The 18,889-nt window shown below is 46.8% G+C and overlaps 1 protein-coding gene across 1 annotated transcript; it reads left to right on the forward strand.

The window, feature by feature from the left end:
- Positions 1–6,944: 6,944 nt before the first annotated feature.
- LOC309676168 (olfactory receptor 12D1-like) lies at positions 6,945–7,886 on the forward strand (the record flags this gene model as incomplete). Its single annotated transcript, XM_082488658.1, has 1 exon — positions 6,945–7,886. One exon carries the CDS (start codon positions 6,945–6,947, stop codon positions 7,884–7,886), a length of 942 nt encoding a protein of 313 aa, XP_082344784.1.
- Positions 7,887–18,889: the final 11,003 nt, after the last annotated feature.

An 18,889-nucleotide genomic window follows, 5' to 3' on the forward strand; every position in this document is an offset into this window, starting at 1 on the left:
CTGCTTTTGGATTGTTTGTTTGTCATTCTTTTACTTTTGAGGGTCAGCTTTTAGTACTTCTTCACACTTGCACCTTTAGTAGTAGTCTGAGACATCTTCCCAGGTGCCTAGGGATACTCTTCTATCTACAGCTTTATTCCCCTCATTGTTTGGGTCAATAATAGCTTGAAGCACACTACCAGAGTAGCCTGTACATGCATCACTCCAATGGGGCTCCTCTTTAGACTTGAGACATTTAAGTCATTTGTTAAGATTCCTTAAGAGTTTATAGGTAATCAAACGGCTGTGTGAGACAAAATGAAGCAGAGAGGATCACAGAATGATAGAATCACAGAACGGTTCCAGTTGGAAGGGACCTTAAAGACCATCTAGTTCCAACCCCCCACCATGGACAGGGACACCTCCCACTAGGCCTGGTTGTTCAAAGCCCCATCCAGTCTTGCCTTGAACACTTGCAGGCTTGGGCCATTGAGAGCTTCTCTGGGCAACCTGTGCTGTGTCTCACCACCCGCACAGGAAAATACCTTTTCTTAATATCTTATCTAAACCTACCCTTTTTCAGTTTAAAACCATTACAACCCAACCTACTGCTACACTCCCTGATAAAGTGCCCCTCCCCGGCTCTCCTGTAGCCCCCTGCAAGTACTGGAAGGCTGCTATAAGATCTCCCTGGAGCCTTCTCTTCTGCAGCCTGTCCTCATAAGAGTGGTGCTTCAGTCCTCTGATCATCTTTGTGGCCTTCCTTCCACTGAGTGGTCCCTCCATCAAATCCATCTCTCCAATTTAGAGACCAGGATGTTGTGCAGGACAGTGTCAAATGCTTTGCATAACTCTAGGTAGATGATGTCAGTTGCTCTTCCCTTATACACCAACACTATCATGTTCTTGTAGAAGGCCGCTAAATTTGTCAGGCCCAATTTGCCCTTAGTGAAACCTTGTTGGCTGTCACCAATCACTTCATTATTTTCCATGTGCTTTAGCAGAGTTTCTGAGAGTTTCTGCTCTGTGATCTTGCCAGGCACAGAGGTGAGACTGACGGGCTTGTAGTTCCCTGGGTCTTCTTTTTTTCCCTTTTTAAAAATGGGGGTTATGCTTCCCCTTTTCCAGCCAGTGGGTGTATTTAGAGGAGATCCTGTGTTCTGGGTGTGTGGGAAGATGCAAGGTCTATTAGGACATTACTGGAAGACGATGGGAATGATAATAAGCAAAACTGTCTGTACTATTAGAGTGGTATGTAGGGCAGCCACATCTCTGTATTGCTCCAACATTTTGTGTGGGTGGCTGTTTTACTTCAGAAAGGATAACTGGAGCCCTTGGGGTGACTTCTGGCTCCCCTGGCTCAAAGAAGAAAGGAAGTGCACAGCAGGTGGAAACAGGGAAAGGCAAACCAGAAGGAATATAGACCATACAGGGATGGAATTAGGAAAGCCAGCACTCAGCTGGAGCTGGAACTATCAACATATTGGAAGAGGAAGAAGAAGGATTCTAGAGGTACATTGACAGCAAAAGGAAGGCAAAGGAAAATTTAAATCCACTGGTGAATGGGCCTCCTTCCAGGTAGGTGTAGAGAGCTATAAGGTCTTCCCTCGGCCTCCTTTTCTCCAGACTAAACAACCCCAGTTCCCTCAGCCACTCCTCACAAGACATGTGCTCTAGACCCTGCACCAGCTTGTTGTTCTTTGGACGCGCTCCAGCATCTCAACATCTTTCTTGTAGCAAGGGGTCCGAATCTGAACATGGTATTCAAGGTGCGGCCACAGAAGTACAGAGGGACCACCACTTCCCTAGTCCTGCTGGCCACACTATTAATGACACAAGCCAGGATGCTGTTGGTCTTCTTGGCCCCCTGGGCACACTGCTGGCTCATGTTCAGCTGGCTGTCCACAAACAGCCACCGGGTCCTTTTCCGCCAGGCAGCTTTCCAGCAACTCTTCTCCAAGCCTGTAGTGCTGCATGGGGTTGTTGTGACCCAAGTGCAGGAGCTGGTACTTCGGCTTGTAGAACCTCATACCATTGGCCTTGGCCAGTCCAGACCCCTCTCTGGAGCCTGCTTACCCTCAAGCAGGTCGACATTCCCGCACGACTTGGTGTTGTCTGCAAACTTACTGAGGGTGCAATCGATCCTTTCATCCGGCTTGTTGATAATGATCTTAAAGAGAACCAGCTCCAACACTGAGCCCTGGGGAACACCACTTGTGACCGGCCGCCAACTGGATTTAACTCCATTCAGCACAACTCTTTGGGCCTGGCCATCCTGCCAAATTTTACCCAGCGAAGTCCTGCTAGCAGCTCGTTAGTACTAGTATTTCTCAGGGATTAGTACTGCGGCTATAGGAGTTCAATTTCTTTATGAATAAACTGGATGATGGAAAAGAGCAAGCTCTCAGCACATTCGCTGATGTTTCCAAACTGGAGGGAGTGGTGATGCACTGGAGGGAAGAGCCTGTGTTCAGGGAGACATTGACAGGACTGAAAAATGGTCTCCGTGGAACCTCCTCAAGTTCAACAGAAGCAAATGCAAACTCTTACATCTGGGAAGAAAGGAATAATCCCATGCCACAGGGAAGGCCAGAGGATGACTGGTGAATGTGTGCCAGTGGTGTGTCCTTACTGCAAGGAAGCCCAAAGGCACGTTGGGCTGCAATGGCAAAAGCACAGGCAGCCGGTGGAAGGGAGCAATGCTTCCCCTCTCTTTGGCACTTCTGAGATCACCTTCTGGAAGAACGTGTCCACTGTTGGACTGCCCAGTACTGGAAAGACAGTGCCCAGTGGAGCGAGTGCGATGAAGGAACAGAGGGACAGCAGGGTGATTAATGGTCTGACACACCTCCAGGACGAGGAGGGGCTGGCAAAATGGGGTTCTTCATCCTTGGGTCTTCCTGGGGGAAGGAGATCGTAGTGCTGTCTGCTCCTGCTTAGTGTGGGGGAGGATTCTCTCTGAGAAAATGGGGGCAAACATTTCTCCGAGGAGCACGGTGATGAGATGCGAGGTGATGGGCGCAAGTCAGGACAGGGGAAATTTGGATTAGATGCTAGGGGATACTTTGTCAGCTTTAGGGTATTTGGGCTTGGAACAGGCTGCCCAGAGAGATGCCCTAAATACCCTTGAAATTGTTGAAAACTTGACTGGACAAGACCCTATGCCGTTGGTCTGCGTTGAGTCGGGGAAGGACCAGAGCCTGCAGAGGTTTCTTCCAACCTACATTATTCTCGGTGTCTACAAAACTATGCTGAACAGAATGGGTTTCAGACCCCAGGTCAGCCCGGAGCTGAGCTGCCAGCAGCTTTATAGAGGAAGCGTGAACGCCGCCTTCCTGGACAAAGGCGTCTGTGTGATTCAAAAGTCCTGTGGCATTTACACAGTGACATCAGAACTGCTTGGACTGCAACTGAACGTGTTACTTCTGTAAACAGCTGTGGAAATTTTTCGACGGCATGGAAAATGAAGCCTTTTGGGATGCCAATTTGGGATGCTTTTGACTACAAAGAGGCCAGAAACGCCCCCTTGTCTGTGAAATGCCAACACAAATAAAACATCAGAAATCCTAGCACATCAGAATGGATGGAACACATACTTCGTTGTGTTTCCTAAATCTGGGTCCTTTACCTGGTGTGCAAGCCAATAACACACAGAGTCGAGGTATTTCTAAGTTTATTCCATTAATGCGCAGAAATGGGGTGCTCGTCCTAAAAGAGGAGCTCGTCGCAAAACTTAGTTCAAAAAATCTCTACTTTTATACATTGATTGTTACATATTCAAACAATTAATACATATTCATTGTTATTCTCTTTAATGACTGGTCAAGATTTCTTCGCTTCCCACGTAAATTAGTGTGCAGACTCTGTCTTCTTCCATTGTTCTCTTTTGCGTAGGTGATACCATTTCGATAGATGGTCAATGAATCTGTAGTCATGATCTCATCCTGCCGGAATTACCTTTTACCTACTTCTCATGTGATATCGGCAGTTCCGAGTGGTTTTCTCGGTTTGGACCTGACCAGGCCCACAGTTTATCGCTCTCTTGACAGGAATACCCTGCTTATCAACAATGCTACATTGTCTCATGGTTAGTTCATTAATTGAATCGCAGATAAATCGTGTAGCTACTATGTCTCTATTTTAACATGAGGTAAATAATGAAATAGCGTTGGGGCAGTATAGAGGACTTGAGCAACAGCAGGTTTCCTTGGTTGCTTCAATTACATTTTACATTTCATTTTTCTCTTTTATGTCAACAGTTGCACAAATTCTACTCTTTGAAAGAGATTTAGGAAACGTTGCCCAAACACTGCTCCAGTTCAGATGAGGTTGCACCACTCATGCCTCTATTGCCAGTCGACATCTCAGCCCTCAACACTGTGCACTGCGATGGAGATATTTGTGTTTGGTTTCTGTGTGTCTGTGTCTTTTTGCCCTTTTTTTTTTTTTTTCATTTCTTCATTTGTTACTAGCTAGTCTCTGTGGGCTGCTTCACTTTTGTCTTCTGTTGTGCAGGTGGCTCATCTGTGCATTGTTTTCATGGAACGCATTCTTCGTTGCTCTGCAACTCACCATTGAATCACAAATCTCCTCTCAGGAGACTGATCAGAGCAATAGGAAATTTACTTCCCGCATGATGGTGTTGATCTTTCGCACATTCAGGACATGATAAAAAGACTTTTCCCCCCCCTCTAACTGAGTCATCGGAGATTTCTGGTACAGTGTGCAAAGTTTCCTCCTTGCAGCCTGCCTGAATAACTACGAGACCCTGAGAACTTGCGGTAGTCCTTGTCATCACAGCTGCAGTATTAACCTCTCAGCTAGAGGAATGACAAGCGGATATGGAAAAGAAAAGGAGAACAGAAATTCTCCGCCTTTTAACTCCACATAATAAGTTGGTTTGTCCTCAGCTTTGCTTTCTGGCTCTCTATCAGAGCGCCCTACTGCACTGAGAAGAATGTGGCTTGGCAGTGAGGTTTGTGCAGAATTACCTTTTTTCTTAACTGTGTCGTAATTTATGTAGTTGGAAAAACAGGCAGCCTTCTGCATACAAAGTGTTGTCTTTGCATTTGTATTTAAGCAAGAGTCCTCAAATAAATAAACCAAAGAAGACTGGGAGAACTATTTTCCTGTGACTGGGTGTGTTCATCAGCTAATTGGAGAAAACAGTAGTCAGCATCTGTGAAACAGAAAGGATGTGTTAAAAAGAGAAGAAAAAATGTTTAGAAGGAATTCAGGAAGGGGGTTTGATCACCTGGGGTCAACGGAGACAAACAGGCAGAATCAGATGAGGTTTTCGCACACACCGTAATGGAGTAATGTCTTTCTGCAGATGCATTTCTATGAGGAGGGCTTTGGTGCCTAAAGGTGGCAAATAATGTGTAAGAAACCAAAGCATTTGTATTTCACAGACAATTGCATCTATACCTCTTCAAATGCAGGTGACTGATTAAAATTTTGATAAGTCTATGATATTACCCAATCTAATGTTTCAAACAGAGCTTGTTCAAAGATCAGTCTTTTCAGAGAAATACAATCAGTTTTTGATGCATATGTGCATAAATTACCTTTAGGCTACATGCTCATGTTCTTTTATGCTGGAATCGGATTCCAAGTTTTCCATTTGTTCACGGTTTTCATGCTGAAATAATAAGTAAAGAAGTATGAGTTTTATGGACTTATATCCTAATGACTTTCAAAAATGACCTATTGTGAATAGAAGTCTATGGTACAACGGAATGGAAAAGAAAGACTGTGAAATGAACCTATATGTGTTTAAACCTCTTTACAAGAAGTATTGTGGAAGCAATTACTTTTTCATGAGTGCTGTTCAACAATATTAATCCTCACTGCATTGAACGTACAGAGAAACCTACTCGTCTTGTAGAACTCGCAGTCTATACTGTAAGCTAGACATACCTGTGCCTACCTGCCCTAGTAAAATAATCTCAGGGCTTTGTTCCTTATTGCAAGTGGTTGGGACTTACCCATAGCGATCAATAGCTGAAACAAAAAAAAAAAAAAAAAAAGAGGGAAAACATGTGCATACTCCATTGCGTTTTAGAAGACTAACGATACTGCCAGAACTGACCATATTGTCTCAGTGGGGCAGGACTATCAGCTTTCAGTGGGATGAGTCCATTTGTATGCAACTTGCACCAGCTAAATCGGCTCCAGCAAATTCATTCTTACTCCATCCGTCACTCTCCGATGTAGGAGATGATATGCTGGCTTTTGTCCCATTCATTGGCCCCTGCTCCTCAAAAGGGACACATTCTTTAGGCCAAGGATACAGTCCAATAACAGAACCAGTTTGTGATCCCACAATAAAGCATCCTTTTCCGTTATTCACAGCAACATACCAAGGAAATGCTGATGACAGTATAGTACCTTGGAGCACATTCTGGGGGCTGTGGAGAACAAAAAAAAAAAGGAAATTGTTCAATGTCAAGGAACTGTCTGGAAGAGGTGGTAACCATTAGAAATGGGAAAGCTGAAGTTGTCTCAATGAAATGCAGGCACAACAGACGAAAGAAAGCATCAAGAGTGATTCACATTAAGAAGCAGAAACTTTATTGATGAGATCAAAGGTTGTAGCAGGAAGTTACAGAGGAGCAGAATTGAAAAAGGAATGTGGCTGAAGGTGAAGAAGCAGCAATGTTTTACATCTTACATATTCTGCGGTTACACATAGAGGGAAGTGTTTAATATTCCCCCACACCCTTAATATTTTCCTGTTTTCTTTGTTCTAGACTGAAAGTAGGAGCAGACTACAGTTCTTTTTGTCCACATTAATCTCCTGAGTTTCTATGCAGCTCTTTGGTTTCATTACATGTGCTGTGTTTCGCTTGTTTCTGCATTTGTTTATATTAAAATAGCACAGAAACAAATGAGTTTTGTAATGCTGTTACTCCTCACAGCTGTGGAACCTTGACATTTTGCCTTTGCTTCTTATTCTTCCAGCAATGCTGAACCAGACAGAGGTCAGTGAGTTCATCCTTTTGGGTGTCACCGATGTCCAGGGGTTGCAGCACTTTTTCTTCATCTCCTTTCTGCTGCTCTACTTGACCAGTCTTCTGGGAAATGGTGCCATTGTGACCATGGTGATATCGGAGCCCCGACTCCACACACCGATGTACTTCTTCCTTGGGAACCTGTCCTGCCTGGATATTTTCTACTCTACGGTCACTGTGCCCAAGATGCTGACTGGCTTTCTCTTTGGGCATCAGCCCATCTCTTTTGCAGGGTGCTTGGCCCAGCTCCACTTCTTCCACTTCCTGGGCAGTACTGAGGCCGTGCTCCTGGCCACCATGGCCTACGACCGCTACGTGGCCATTTGCAATCCTTTGCGCTACGTCCTTGTCATGAGCCCACGGACTTGTCTGCTCCTGGCTCTGGCCAGCTGGTCTATCGGTTTTGTACATGCCATGATGCACTTAGTCATGACCGTGCAACTCAGTTTCTGTGGACACAACCACATTCACCACTTCTTCTGCGACATCAAGCCACTACTGAATTTGGCTTGCAGTGCTACCAGCCTCAACATGACCCTCCTCAACGTTGTCACCACATCTATTGTTCTAGGCCCCTTCACTCTCATAGTCCTCTCCTATCTGTACATCATCTCCTTTGTCTTCCAGAAAGTCCGACCCCAAGAAGGAAGATGGAAGCCCTTCTCCACCTGTGCCTCCCACCTCACCGTTGTGGCCCTGTTATACATACCGGTGCTCTGCAATTATACACCGCCCTCCTCAGGAGGCTTCCCTAAAAGGGATGTGCAAGTGTCTCTCATGTACAGTGCTGTCACCCCAGCTCTGAACCCATTGATCTACACTCTTAGGAACCAGGAGGTGAGATTTGCCTTGAAAAAAATGTTGGGGAGGAAACTTTTTCCTGGAGGAAAGTGACTACAACAAGGACAAGGCTCAGCGTGTGGTTACTCCACTTCTCGTATTTATAAGGAAAGAGGTCGAAAGGACAGTATACTTCAAGAGACTGAAAGACCACTGGTTACCTCATGTACTTTAACACATTTAGAAATCAATTCCTAATATAAATCAACAGAGATATAATTATTTGCTGTTCTAAATCAGGGGCGATAATCAAGGACTTGATGTGTCTTCCATCTTTTTTAGATGGCTTCCAATACAGAAGCATGCGTGTGTCTTGCAGGGTTTGAGACATAGCTGACACAGCCATGCAGAGGTCCTGGATAACTGAATGCATTAAGTGATTCCTTGATGACTATGTTTAGGGAGCTGAATGACTCTCCTGTCATTCAGACCGTTCTGTAGAGCTGAAGAGATCTAGCAAGTGCTGCATTTTGGCTGGGTGTAGCCTGAAAATGATATTGCCAACATTGGACTTGAGTCAGCCCTCTGGAGGGAACTTTTCTTTCCATTAAGTATAAGGGGAAGCTTACTAATGAACCTAGATGTAAATGTAAACTTAAAAATGGATGTGAGCTCCACGCCTACTAGATTTAGCAGTGTGGCTTATCTTGCCTACATTTGTATCCTTCAATGTGCTCTATGTACTCTACCTTGGAGTGACACAAATGTGACAGGTGGACCACCGAGTGGATAAGGCAGGGGGTTTTGAACTAGGTGATCTTTTGTCGTAGAACCATAGAATAGTTCCAGTTGGAAGGGATCTTCAAAGGTCACCTAGTCCGACCTTACCCACAAGAAACAGGGACAATTTCAACTAGATCAGGTTGCTCAGAACCCTGCCCCATCTGCCCTTGAATGTTTCCAGGGATGGCACATCTACCACAGGGTAGAATGTTTCCAGGGATGGCCCATCTGGCAACCTGGGCCAGTCTTTCCCCACCCTCATTGTAAAAAACTTCTTCCTTACATCTAGTCTACATCTTCCCTCTTTCAGTTTAAAGCCATAATCTCTTGTCCTATTGCAACAGGCCCTGCTGAAACGGCTGTCCCCATCTTTCCTGTAGGTCCCCCTCAAGTACTAGAACACTGAACAATTCCAGTGCCCTCAGCCAGGGGACTTCTAAGGTCCCTTCCAACCCAAACCATTCTATGATTCGATGAAATGTATTTATGTCTCACGCTACTTTTCCAGATTCACATTGTAGTCGATGATGAAACAATTGATTTTCACTTAAATGGACTACCACAGACATGTTAAACATCCTCAAGTATCCTACCCAGACTTTGCCTGTGGATCCAGAACTGAACAGGTCTGTTGCAGGCCCTTTGTCATACTTCATGCCTGAGGAGTATGAACGTTCCTAATAGCACTGGATACGTGCCTATACCTATGTACTAAATCCCACTTTTAACGTGCAGTGCAGGGGTTTATAGGTGCTTCATTTTCACGTGCTGGGGTTCTTTACACAGACATTCACCACCTCCAGGCTCAGCCTGCACTGCAGTTCCACATAGAGTAAGATGGAAAGTATTTGACACTCTCGGGCACTCGAGGTGCTGTGTCTGCCTTTTGGATTACTGAGGACGGAATACAGGGGTACTCCCAATTGTCTGCATTATGGCCTAGAGGCAGAGAATGGAGGGCAAACTCCCAACTACAGGTGTGACTTCTGGAGATGATACCTTGACCACCCCGTTGGTCATGCCTTTGCAATCCACAGGCTTAGAAAGGTCTCACCCTTTCCAGCTTGACAGTTCAGATCCGTGCAATAGCATTAAGCATCTGACAGTGAGGCATTTAAACCTATACTTGCTATAAGAGCACAACTGTGATTTGGTTGCCTAAGAAAAGGCATCCATAGGCATCATAGGAGACACATGCATGTCCTACACCTGATGCTCTGGAAGGCACAGAAATCCATTTGTTGTGCTTCGTATGCGCTAGCCCTGTGGAGCATGCGTGGTATCAATATAAGACATGAACAGACTCCTGGATGTTGGCAACAGACGCTGAAGACATCTAGGCATAGATGTCCCCATGTCAGCTAAGCGTCTCAATTCCATCAGGATACAAATACCTCCACGGAGGAGCTTGCTGCCACTTCACATGCTCAAAGGGATCCTGTGTGGCCTTCAAGCTGCCACTTCAAAAGGACATGCTGTTCTTGTTGGTCCTTGACCAAACCTACGGACTTGTTCTAAAGGCTTGGCTATAAAAGAGTATCTGTAATGGCATCAAGTGCCTATCTTCAGACAATTGCATCAAGCACTTTGAGCTGAGTTCCGCTCTCCCGCCCATCTTACTTACCCCTGACTGTGATCACAACTTTCCTCAAGACCTATAAACATGGTGGCCCCAGCTTCCCAAAATGCATTAAGAACAAGATAGACGTTCGTTCTTTCCACACGATCATGTCTCATTGAACAACCACGCAGTACTTCTTCACCCTCTCTGAGTACTCACATGCTCCTTGCATCACTCTTGGCCATTAAGTACAACAATGTCCCCTCAGCCTCCTTTTCTCCACACTAAACAACCCCAGTTCCCTCAGCCACTCCTCATAAGACTTGTGCTCTAGACCCTGCACCAGCTTTGTTGCTCTTCTTTGGCAATGTTTCTGAATTGTCCATTCCTCTTTTCCAATTTTTTTGAAGTAGATATATGATGCCCATCACCAGGAGCATCCTCACCACTCTTCTGGCTTTGGTTTACTCTTATTCACTGGAATTCTGGGATTAGTCCTTGGAGACCTGCTCCACCATCCTGCCCAAGACCCTCGCTGCTCATATCACTGCAGAGGTAACCGTTTCTGTTAACAGTTTGTCCTGTTTTAGTGCCAGCCAGCAACAAAAGACCACACGGTCTTTCACTCACTCCCACCATTGGTGGGATAGGAGGAGAATCAGAAGGCAAAGGCAAAGGAGGAAGGACAAGAAGGTGCTTGGGAACGGCCAGCATAAATACAATAAGGGCAAAGCAGGCCTGTTCAATCTGACTGACTTCTATGATGAGATAACTGTCTGGATAGACAGCGGAGGGCCATGGATGTTGTATATCTTAATTTGAGCAAGGCCTTCAGTGCAATCTCCTACAAACACCTTAGATCTAAATTTGGAAGTTATTCACTGGGTAAGTGGATAATAATGCCAATGGTCAGGATTACTGGGCTCAATTGGCTCTGTGGTGAGAAGTCCTGCTAGCAGGTAGTTTGTAACATCATAGAACCATAGAATGGCTTGGGTTGGAAAGGACCTTAAAGATCACCTAATTCCGACCACACCACCATGGGCAAGGGCACCTGCCACTAGCCAGGTTGCTCAAAGCCCCATGCAGCCTGGCCTTGAACACCTCCAGGGATGAGGCATCCACAACTCCTCTGGGGAACCTGGGCCATTTCCTCACCACCCTCACAAGAAAGCATTTCTTGCTAATATCTATTCTAAATGGACTCTCTTTCAGTTTGAGGCCATTACCCCTCGTCCTATCACTACATTCCCGGATCAAGAGTCCCTCCCCAGTTTTCCTGTAGGCCCCCTTTAAGGACTCAAAGGCTGCTATATGGTCTCCCCAGAACCTTCTCCAGGACAAACAACCCCAACTCTCTCAGCCCAGCTTCATAGAAGAGGTGCTCCAGCCCTCTGATCATCTTCGTGGCCCTCCTCTGGACTCGCTCCAACAGGTCCATGTCCTTCTTGTGCGGAGGCACCAGAGCTGGACACAGTCCTCCAGTTGGATCTCATGAGAGTGGAGCAGAGGGGCAGAATCAAGTCCATCACGCTGCTGGCCACGCTTCTTTTGATGCAGCTGAAAATGCAGTCTGCTTCACTGGACTGCCACAACTTCTCAGATATGATGGGTAGTGGCTTAGCAACTTCATGCACCAGTTCCCTCAGGACCCACGGATGAATCACATCAGGTCCCACGGACTTGTGCACCTTCAGGTTCCTTAGATGGTCTTAAACCTGGTCGTCTCCTACAGTGGGGCTGTTTCTCATTCTCCCAGTCCCTGTCTTTGCCTTCGGCAACTTGGGTCATGTGGCTAGAGCACTTGCGGGTGAAGAGTGAGGCAAAAAAGTGATTGAGTACCTCAGCCTTTTCCATATCCCGGGTGACCCAGTCTCCCATTTCTTTCCAGAGAGGGACCACATTTTCCCTTGTCTTCCTTTTATCACCAACATACCTATACAAGTTTTCCTTGTTGCCCTTGATGTTCCTGGCCGCATTTAATTCTATCAGGGCTTTAGCTTTCCTCATCTGATCCCTGGCTGCTCAGACAATTTCTCTGTATTCCTCCCAGGCTACCGGTCCTTATTTCCACTCTGTGCAGGCTTTGTTTTTCAGTTTGAGTTTCTCCAGGAGCTCCTTTTTCATCTACGCAGGCATCCTGATGTTTTTGCACAACTTCTTCTTTGTTGGGATGCATCGCTGCTGAGCTTGGAGGGGGTGATCATTGAAGATTACCCAACTTTCTTGGGCCCCTCTTCTCTCCAGGGCTTTATCCCACAGGACTCTACCAAGCAGATCCCTGAAGAGGCCGAAGTCTGCTCTCCTGAAGTCCAGGATAGCAAGCTTACTGTGGGACCTCCTCACCGCCCTAACGATCCCAAACTCTACCATCTCATGATCACTGCAGCCAAGGCTGTCCTGGAGCTTCACATTCCCCACCAGCCCCTCCTTGTTGGTGAGAACATGGTCTAGCATGGCACCTCTCCTCATTGGCTCCTTTATCCCTTGGAGAAGACAGTTGCCATCGACGCATTCCAGCAACTTCCTGGATTGCTTATGCCCTGCTGTGTTGTCTCTCCAACAGATATCAGAGTGCTTCAAGTGCCCCAGAGGACCAGGGCTTGTAAATGTGAGTCTACTCTTATCTGTCTATAGAGGGCCCCATTCACTTGGTCATCCAGGTTGGGTTGCCTGTAGCATACACCCTGTGTAACATCACCTGTCCCTGCCCTCCCTTTAATCCCTGACCCTGTCCCTGACCCACCTGTCCCTGACCCATAAGCTCTTGGTTGGCTCCTCATCCATCCCCAGACAGAGCTCCATTCACTCCAGATGGTCATTGACATAGACGGTGACACCCCTTCCTCATCTCCCCTGCCTGACCTTCCTCAAGAGCCAGTCAGAGGAGCCATCCCACCACATCTCCATGATATGATAGCCCTCCAGGCATATTCATGTCTCTCATTCCTCCTGCTTATTCCCCACGCTATGTGCGGTTGCATAGAGGCATTTAAGTTGGGCTCTCGATGAAGCTAACTGACTGTCTGGAGTGGCTGGAATTCCTTTGAGCTGCACTGCAGTTGCTCTCCTTTTGACCTGCAATCTTTCTCCTGGCTCTGGGCATTGATTACTGTATCGGCATCATACTGGTAGGCGTGGGATGGATTGAGGTTCCCCTCCCCCAGCAGCTCTAGTTTAAAGCCCTCTTCACCAGCTCTGCAAGCCTCTGACCGAAGATACGCTTCCACTTCTCTGACAAACGGACCCCATCAGGTCCAAGCAGACCAGGTTTCCCAAATCCAGTCCCATGGCCTAAGTAGCCAATCCCCTGGCCTGTGGCACCAATCCTGTAGCCATTTGTTGATTTGCCAGGTTCTATAGGCCCTATCAACCAACCCCCTTCCCTTTGAGCGGGAGGACTAATGAAAAAACTACCTGCAGCCCAGAGTCCCTGACTGCTACTCCCACAGCTCTATAATCCTTCTTGATATTCCTCAGGCTGCCCCTGGCTGCACCATTGTTGCCCACGTGAAACAACAGTAGCAGATAACAGTCAGAGGACTCTACAGGTTTGGTAGTCTTCCTGTGACATCCCTGATAGAAGCCCCACGGTTAGCAGCTCCCCTCCCTAGAGATCACGTCAGCTCATCAGATGGGTGCCTCCGTACCTCTCAGAAGAAAGTTGCCTACAACTATCACTGTTGCCTTTTCTTCTTTGTGCTGGTTGTTATCCATGGAGCAGACCGAGTTGCCATACCCAGCTCCAGTGCCTCTCCTGATGCAGTGGGTCTTTCCTCTCCACTCTGCAGAGCGGTGAAGCAGTTCTGCAAGGGCACCTCCAGCTTCAGGGGAGTCTTCCTCCTGCTGGTCCTTGCCATTACAAGGTTCCAGTCTTCCGTGTGTGTGCCACAGTGGGAGTTTTTGGCTGTTTGGCTGAGGGCTGTGGGTCCACTGCAGACTGCACTTGCAACCATCTGTCCCCTTCTCAGCCTCCCTCGTGCTCCACAGCCTTCTCACCATCTCCTGCAGCTCAGCCGTCTGCTGCAGGAGGTTGTCCACCTGGGCACATATTTGGCAGGCAGCTCTGCCACCTATCCCGGCCCCAGGAGAAGGGTCGACGCATGTCCTGCAGTCTGAGGTCTGTACTGCAGCCTCTCTCTTCAGCATCACCATCTGGGCTCCATTGGCCATGACTGGGGTAGATCATAGAATCATAGAATTGCTGAGGTTGGAGGGGACCTTTAAGATCATAAGGTCCAACCGTTAACCTACCCTGACAAAACCCACTTCTAAACCATGTCCCTAAGTACCACATCTATCCTTTTTTTAAACACCTCCAGGGATGGCAAATCCACCCCCTCCCTGGGCAGCCTCTTCCAATCTTTAATAACCCTTTCAGTGAAAAAGTGTTTCCTAATATTCAATCTAAACCTCCCCTGACATAACTTAAACCCATTTCCTCTCGTCCTATCACTTGTCACCAGGGAGAAGAGGTCAGCCCCCACCTCTCTACAACCTCCTTTCAGGTTGTTGTAGAGGGTGATAAGGTCTCCTCTCAGCCTCCTCTTCTCCAGGCTAAACAACCCCAGTTCCCTCAGTCGTTCCTCATAAGGTTTGTCCTCCAGACCCCTCACCAGCTTTGTAGCCCTTCTCTGGACATGCTCCAACACCTCAATGTCCTTCTTGGAGTGAGAGGTCCAAAACTAAACGCAGTACTCGAGGTGGGGCCTCACCAGTGCCGAGTACAGGGGGATGATCACTTCCATAGCCCTGCTCACCACACTATTCCTGATACAGGCCAGGATGCTGTTGGCCTTCTTGGCCACCTGGGCACACTGCTGGCTCATGCTCAGCTGGCTGTCCACCAACACCCCCAGGTCCTTTTCTGCTGGACAGCTTTCAAACCACTCCACCCCAATGCTGTAGCACCGCATGGGGTTGTTGTGACCCAAGTGCAGGACCCAGCACTTGGCCTTGTTGAACCTCATACCATCGGCCTCGGTCCATCGCTCCAGTCTGTCCAGATCCCTCTGCAGAGCCAACCCACCCTCAAGGAGATCAACACGCCCGCCTAGTTTAGTGTCATCTGCAAACTTACTGAGGGTGCATTAGATCCCCTCATCCAGGTCATTGATAAAGATATTAAAGAGAACCGGCCCCAGCACCGAGCCCTGGGGGACATCACTTGTGACTGGACACCAACTGGATGGTGCAGAGCCCCCAGCCCAAGCTGCAGCCTTTGCTCTCTAATGACTATCCACCATTCTGCCTCGAGGGTCAGATGGGATGAGGGTGCTTGAGCTGTGCAGATGGTCACAGAATGGTGCCTGTGCTCGACCAGTGGAATGCTCCTCCTTTGAAGAGGGGCCCTTCTCACGTGCCCTCACTGCGAGCCCTGCCACACAAGTTGCTGTGCCAGGCCCTGGCTGATGCTCCATGTCCTGTTTGCCCATCCTGGTCCCCACGGTCCCGGTTGGTGACACTGCTTTTTGTAGGCGGAGGGTGGTCGCAATCGGGTTTTTTTGGGGGGGGGCTGCTTTTTATAGGAGGGGGGTGGTCGCAATTGTTCTGGCAAGGCCCACACCTTCTCACCTCCTCCCACGAGAGCAGTTACTAGTCGTATTTCTCAGGGATCAGGACAGTGGCTACTACAGTTCAATTTCTTTATTAATAACCTGAACGATGGCATAGAGCAACCTTTCAGGATGTTCACCAATGCTGGTAGTGCACTGGATGGAAGAGCCTGTGTTCAAGGGACATAGTCAGGCCAGAAAAATGGCTTCACTGGAACCTCCTCAAGTTCAACAAAAGCAAATGAAAACTGGTACGTCTGGGAAAAAGGAATAATCTCATGCCACAGGGAAGGCAGAGGACAACTGGGTAAAAAGCAGCTTTGCAGAAAAAGCAACTTTTGGGGGTTAGGTGGACAAGAAGTGAAATGTGTGCCAGTGGTGTGTCCTTGCTGCAAGGAAGCCCAAAGGCACGTTGGGCTGCAATGGCAAAAGCACAGGCAGCCGGTGGAAGGGAGCAATGCTTCCCCTCTCTTTGGCACTTCTGAGATCACCTTCTGGAAGAACGTGTCCGCTGTTGGACTGCCCAGTACTGGAAAGACAGTGCCCAGTGGAGCGAGTGCGATGAAGGAACAGAGGGACAGCAGGGTGATTAATGGTCTGACACACCTCCAGGACGAGGAGGGGCTGGCAGAATGGGGTTCTTCATCCTTGGGTCTTCCTGGGGGAAGGAGATCATAGTGCTGTCTGCTCCTGCTTAGTGTGGGGGAGGATTCTCTCTGAGAAAATGGGGGCAAACATTTCTCCGAGGAGCACGGTGATGAGATGCGAGGTGATGGGCGCAAGTCAGGACAGGGGAAATTTGGATTAGATGCTAGGGGATACTTTGTCAGCTTTAGGGTATTTGGGCTTGGAACAGGCTGCCCAGAGAGATGCCCTAAATACCCTTGAAATTGTTGAAAACTTGACTGGACAAGACCCTATGCCGTTGGTCTGCGTTGAGTCGGGGAAGGACCAGAGCCTGCAGAGGTTTCTTCCAACCTACATTATTCTCGGTGTCTACAAAACTATGCTGAACAGAATGGGTTTCAGACCCCAGGTCAGCCCGGAGCTGAGCTGCCAGCAGCTTTATAGAGGAAGCGTGAACGCCGCCTTCCTGGACAAAGGCGTCTGTGTGATTCAAAAGTCCTGTGGCATTTACACAGTGACATCAGAACTGCTTGGACTGCAACTGAACGTGTTACTTCTGTAAACAGCTGTGGAAATTTTTCGACGGCATGGAAAATGAAGCCTTTTGGGATGCCAATTTGGGATGCTTTTGACTACAAAGAGGCCAGAAACGCCCCCTTGTCTGTGAAATGCCAACACAAATAAAACATCAGAAATCCTAACACATCAGAATGGATGGAACACATTCTTGGTGGCACAAATTCTACTCTTTGAAAGAGATTTAGGAAACGTTGCCCAAACACTGCTCCAGTTCAGATGAGGTTGCACCACTCATGCCTCTATTGCCAGTCGACATCTCAGCCCTCAACACTGTGCGCTGCGATGGAGATATTTGTGTTTGGTTTCTGTGTGTCTGTGTCTTTTTGCCTTTTTTTTTTTTTTCATTTCTTCATTTGTTATTAGCTAGTCTCTGTGGGCTGCTTCACTTTTGTCTTCTGTTGTGCAGGTGGCTCATCTGTGCATTGTTTTCATGGAACGCATTCTTCGTTGCTCTGCAACTCACCATTGAATCACAAATCTCCTCTCAGGAGACTGATCAGAGCAATAGGAAATTTACTTCCCGCATGATGGTGTTGATCTTTCGCACATTCAGGACATGATAAAAAGACTTTTCCCCCCCCTCTAACTGAGTCATCGGAGATTTCTGGTACAGTGTGCAAAGTTTCCTCCTTGCAGCCTGCCTGAATAACTACGAGACCCTGAGAACTTGCGGTAGTCCTTGTCATCACAGCTGCAGTATTAATCTCTCAGCTAGAGGAATGACAAGCGGATATGGAAAAGAAAAGGAGAACAGAAATTCTCCGCCTTTTAACTCCACATAATAAGTTGGTTTGTCCTCAGTTTTGCTTTCTGGCTCTCTATCAGAGCGCCCTACTGCATTGAGAAGAATGTGGCTTGGCAGTGAGGTTTGTGCAGAATTACCTTTTTTCTTAACTGTGTCGTAATTTATATAGTTGGAAAAACAGGCAGCCTTCTGCATACAAAGTGTTGTCTTTGCATTTGTATTTAAGCAAGAGTCCTCAAATAAATAAACCAAAGAAGACTGGGAGAACTATTTTCCTGTGACTGGGTGTTCATCAGCTAATTGGAGAAAACAGTAGTCAGCATCTGTGAAACAGAAGGGATGTGTTAAAAAGAGAAGAAAAAATGTTTGGAAGGAATTCAGGAAAGGGGTTTGATCACCTGGGGTCAACGGAGACAAACAGCCAGAATCAGATGAGGTTTTCAGACACACCGTAATGGAGTAATGTCTTTCTGTCTGCAGATGCATTTCTATGAGGAGGGCTTTGGTGCCTAAAGGTGGCAAATAATGTGTAAGAAACCAAAGCACTTGATTTTCACTGAGAATTACACCTTTAAAAACAAGCAACTGATTAAAAGTTTGATAAGACTATGATGTTATCAAATCTAATTTTTATCAACAGAGTTGTTCAAAGATCAGACTAACAGTATCTTCAGAGAAATATGATTAGTTTTTTAGCATGGACGCATATGTGTGTAAATTACTTTTAGGCTACATGCTCATGTTCTTTTACGCTGGAACCAGTTTAGAAGTTTTCCGTTTGTTCACTGTTTTCATGCTGAAATAATAAGCTAAAGAAGTATCACAACGAGAGTGTCTGGGCTGGAGTTATAGCCTAATGGCTTTCAAAAATGACCTATCGTCAGTAAAAATATATGGTACAATGGAATGGAGAAGATGGACGATGAAATGTATCCATATGTGTTTAAACCTCTTTACAAGAAATATTTGGGAAGTAATTATTTTTTTCATGAGTACTATTCATCAATATTAATCCTCATTGCATTGAACGTACAGAGGAAACTACTCGTCTTCTAGAATTTACAGTCTATATTGTAAGCAAGATATTCTTTAGGCAAAGTATACAGTCCAATTACAAAACCCATTTGTGATCCCATGATAAGGCACCCTCTTCCTTTATTCGCAGCAACATACCAAGGAAATGCTGATGGTGGTATGGTACCTTGGTGCACCTTCTGGGGGCTGTGGATATAAAAAAAAAGTAAATTATTCAATTTTTAAGATCAAG

Source organism: Vanellus vanellus (genome assembly GCF_965231255.1).
Source record: "Vanellus vanellus genome assembly, chromosome: 11".
Lineage (NCBI taxonomy): Eukaryota > Metazoa > Chordata > Aves > Charadriiformes > Charadriidae > Vanellus > Vanellus vanellus.